Source organism: Sesamum indicum, linkage group LG16, assembly GCF_000512975.1.
Source record: "Sesamum indicum cultivar Zhongzhi No. 13 linkage group LG16, S_indicum_v1.0, whole genome shotgun sequence".
In the NCBI taxonomy this organism is placed as follows: Eukaryota; Viridiplantae; Streptophyta; class Magnoliopsida; order Lamiales; family Pedaliaceae; genus Sesamum; species Sesamum indicum.
In genome coordinates this window covers 109,857-113,072 of record NC_026160.1, presented here as the reverse complement: position 1 = coordinate 113,072, position 3,216 = coordinate 109,857, and the positions used below count along the sequence as shown (strand labels likewise).

Genomic DNA, 3,216 nt, shown 5'->3' with positions numbered 1-3,216 from the left:
TTTTTATATTTTTTATGCCAACATATTCGTGTCGTATTGTATTCGTATCAATGCATCATAGATTAGGTTCAGTTATAGATGTGTGCATGTGCGGGAGGACAAAAAAATAAATAAATAAATTCACAATGAAATTAAGGAGAAATGCACTTTCATTTCACGCGCTAGAGCGTATTGTAATTCTGATTTTATAATTTACAAGTTTAGCACATTCAATCCCATACACAAACAATTATAAAATTCGGACAACAAATGCCATAAATTTTATCCTATGAATTATATCCATAATTTTTTATCTTTTCAGACCAAAAATACTGTAATTTTTTATCTTATAAGACTAAATACACTAAACTCATAAATTGTGGGATAAAAAATACATATACTATTGTATGGGATCAAAAGTGCAAATTTTAGATGAAATTGAGTAGCCAGCTAACTGCCATCCTTGTTCAATTTGTAACACAAACCATCACGAGAATTTCGTACTGTACTCGGTATTACTTGTTTATTATTATTACAACATGCTCCGAAGGTTGATGAACTACTCTCAAAAAGGGGACGAGAATGAAGATCAGAGTCTATATACATCATGAGTTCCAACCGATCAGAAGGCCGATACTGACAGAATTCTGCATCTGAAATTGGAACTACCAGGCCCTCATATACTCTTTCTAAGTTCCTTTACCAGCTCTCCTGCACGAGTCTCCTCCGTGTATTCTGCTTCGTTGTTCGGTTTCAGTACTTGGGGCGGGTGCCGGCCAACGAGCAGTTCCTTGGCTGTTTGGCCTATTTCCACTATAGTTTCGCCGATGGCATGGAGGATGCTGCTGCCCCATTCTTGTGCTGATTGGCCGTGTTCTTCTGCTCCTTCCCGATCCCACTCCTGGAATTCATCTGTTGGTGTTTCCCATTGCTCGTTCCCTGCATATTGCTGCTCCTTGCTAGCGATTGTTTCTCCCCAGTCTCCCTAGCAAAAACCAACGATTGATGAAACGGGCACAACTATACAACGAAATTTCCTGCCTCAGCATATATTGTAAAGCATGATAACTATACAGAGATGCACCAGAGTAAGTTTTCGATTTTCTCTATCCAGCTAAAAGAGTGCAGAGTTGCAGCCTCTTAGATGTGATGTCCGCCCAACCTTGCTTCCTACGAGGCCATACGGACAACCTAAGTATAAATAGTTCGTTGGTGATCCTCAATTCTGCTTCGCACAAAAACATATTGATAATGCTTCAAGCATGTTAATTTTGTTCTTGCAATTACTTTCTTTTCATATTTTCTACAAACGTTCACAATCTGTCAAAAACAAGTCCTACCACAACCAAAATAAAGTTAGTTCTGCATATTTCAATTAAAACATCTGTAGTTGCTGCCCTGAATTTATACATTTCAATGTGAATGCATAGATAAATACTTCTGCTCATTCCACTCAAACTCATGTTTATCTTAGATTACTTCAAAAGAGGTTGCCTATATGGTCGAACTCTTGAAAACCCATGGATTTTTGTCGTCACCAAGTAGTGTGTATTATGTAGCGCCAATGTAATATGAGCACCTCTACTGACGGAACATGATCCACATTACTTGGAGCTTTTCAACACTGGCCATATAAAATGCAACGCTCATACGAACAGATGGACTTCTTCCTGATTGATTTAGTAAAGTAGGAGATGAAAGACTAACAATTCTCTGAGCCAAGACTTGCTGTAATTCCATACCTAATATCCTATTATGCCCAATTGGTTATAAACTTCAATTCACACATCATTTCTTGACTCTTTAGGCAAACTCATCCTGTTCCACTCAAATCCTTAGAATGGCATTACAGAAGAAACCACCCAAGAATTGTTACTCAAACTGCGTATTACAGTTTCATCCTTCTTCCACGACTTCTTCGTTTTCGTACTGCGATGGGGTTTGATGAAATGCCACATCCACAAATATACATAAACAACAGCATTATGCATCAAACTATGACTAAACTTCCAACATAACAGGCTCGACAACAACGATAACAATTTGTACCTAAAATTAATCCAGAACGTAGACGTCTGATTTTCTTAATAGGAGTATTAATTTATACCTCATATTCTGTAACAATTTAAATCTACTGCAGGAAAAGCAATCATCTGCACATTAAATGCATCAAAATCAGTGTTTTACCTTATCATGTGACGCTCTTTTTGCTTCTAACTCTTTCTCAGCGGCGGCCTTCTTCCGAGCTGCATACTCAGCTGCACTTTCCTCAGTAGCCACCACCGCATCCTTAGCAGCAGCTATCTTCTCTCCGGCGTACCCCGCCAAACTCTTCCCAGCACCGGCAACCTTATCCTTTGCAACCACCACCTTCTCACCCGTATACCCTGCAACGCTCGACGTAATGCCGGCCACGGCCTTGGTGGCCTCCGCCGCCTTCTCAAGAGTATAATGCGTTGCCCCCCACCCGGCCACAATCGCATGATCCTTCACTTCCGCAGCCACTTTCCCCGTATACTCTGCCACCCCCTTGCCACTTTCCACCGCCACTTCTTTTGCAGCCACCGCTTTTTTCGCGGTGTAATCCTTGGCCTTGTGCAAGGCCGACGCACCCTTTTCTTTCGACTTCTCGTACCTCTCCTCCGCCGCCCTGATGGCTTCCGTGGAGTTCTGCTGCGCCTTCGCCCTCAAGTTCGAAATTTCCTCCAGTGAAGGCACCTGACTCTCTTCTCCGCCGTGATTTTCCTTTTCACCAGTTCCTTCCTTTCTTTCGCCATAGACAGCAGCCTGCTGCTCTTTTTCTTCTTTTTCAGCATGAATTTGAGAAGCCCTTTTCTCTCTTTCAGTCTCTTCTTCCAGCCCTTCCTCTCTTCTCATCCTATCTGACCCAGAAACTTGTATCCCGACAGGAGGAGTTTCAAACTGGTGGGGTTTCTCACCATGAACAGGAGCATTATGTTGCTCATCTCTCGCCTTTTCTGCAAGAGACTCAAAATGGGTTGTCATTTTCGGGACTCTATCTTTCTTCACCACTGTCTCACGTTCATCTGTAACATGATTCTCTCTTCTCAATTGCTTGGACGCCATTGCTAAGCAGTCAAATCAAAGACAACCCCAGACCTTTCGGTTTTAGTGTTTGATTTTATGCGAGTACTGAAGCGAATGAGATGCTATAGAAGAGACTGTGAAGATGTCTTCAACTTGGGCAGCTGATTCGAGATGAAGATTGACGGGTTT

The 3,216-nt window shown here is 41.8% G+C and overlaps 1 protein-coding gene across 2 annotated transcripts; it reads right to left on the bottom strand.

The window, feature by feature from the left end:
• On the bottom strand, positions 349 to 3,216 carry LOC105178443 (embryonic protein DC-8-like). 2 transcript variants are annotated; one of them, XM_011101909.2, is made up of 2 exons: positions 2,167 to 3,215; positions 349 to 964 (listed from the first exon to the last, which is right to left on the bottom strand). In XM_011101909.2, the coding sequence occupies exons 1-2, from the start codon at positions 3,064 to 3,066 to the stop codon at positions 656 to 658; spliced, it is 1,209 nt and encodes a 402-aa protein (XP_011100211.1). In that variant the 5' UTR covers positions 3,067 to 3,215; the 3' UTR covers positions 349 to 655. The 2 variants fall into 2 exon arrangements, with proteins under 2 accessions (XP_011100211.1, XP_011100212.1); XM_011101910.1 differs by having other exon boundaries at positions 782 to 960; positions 2,167 to 3,216.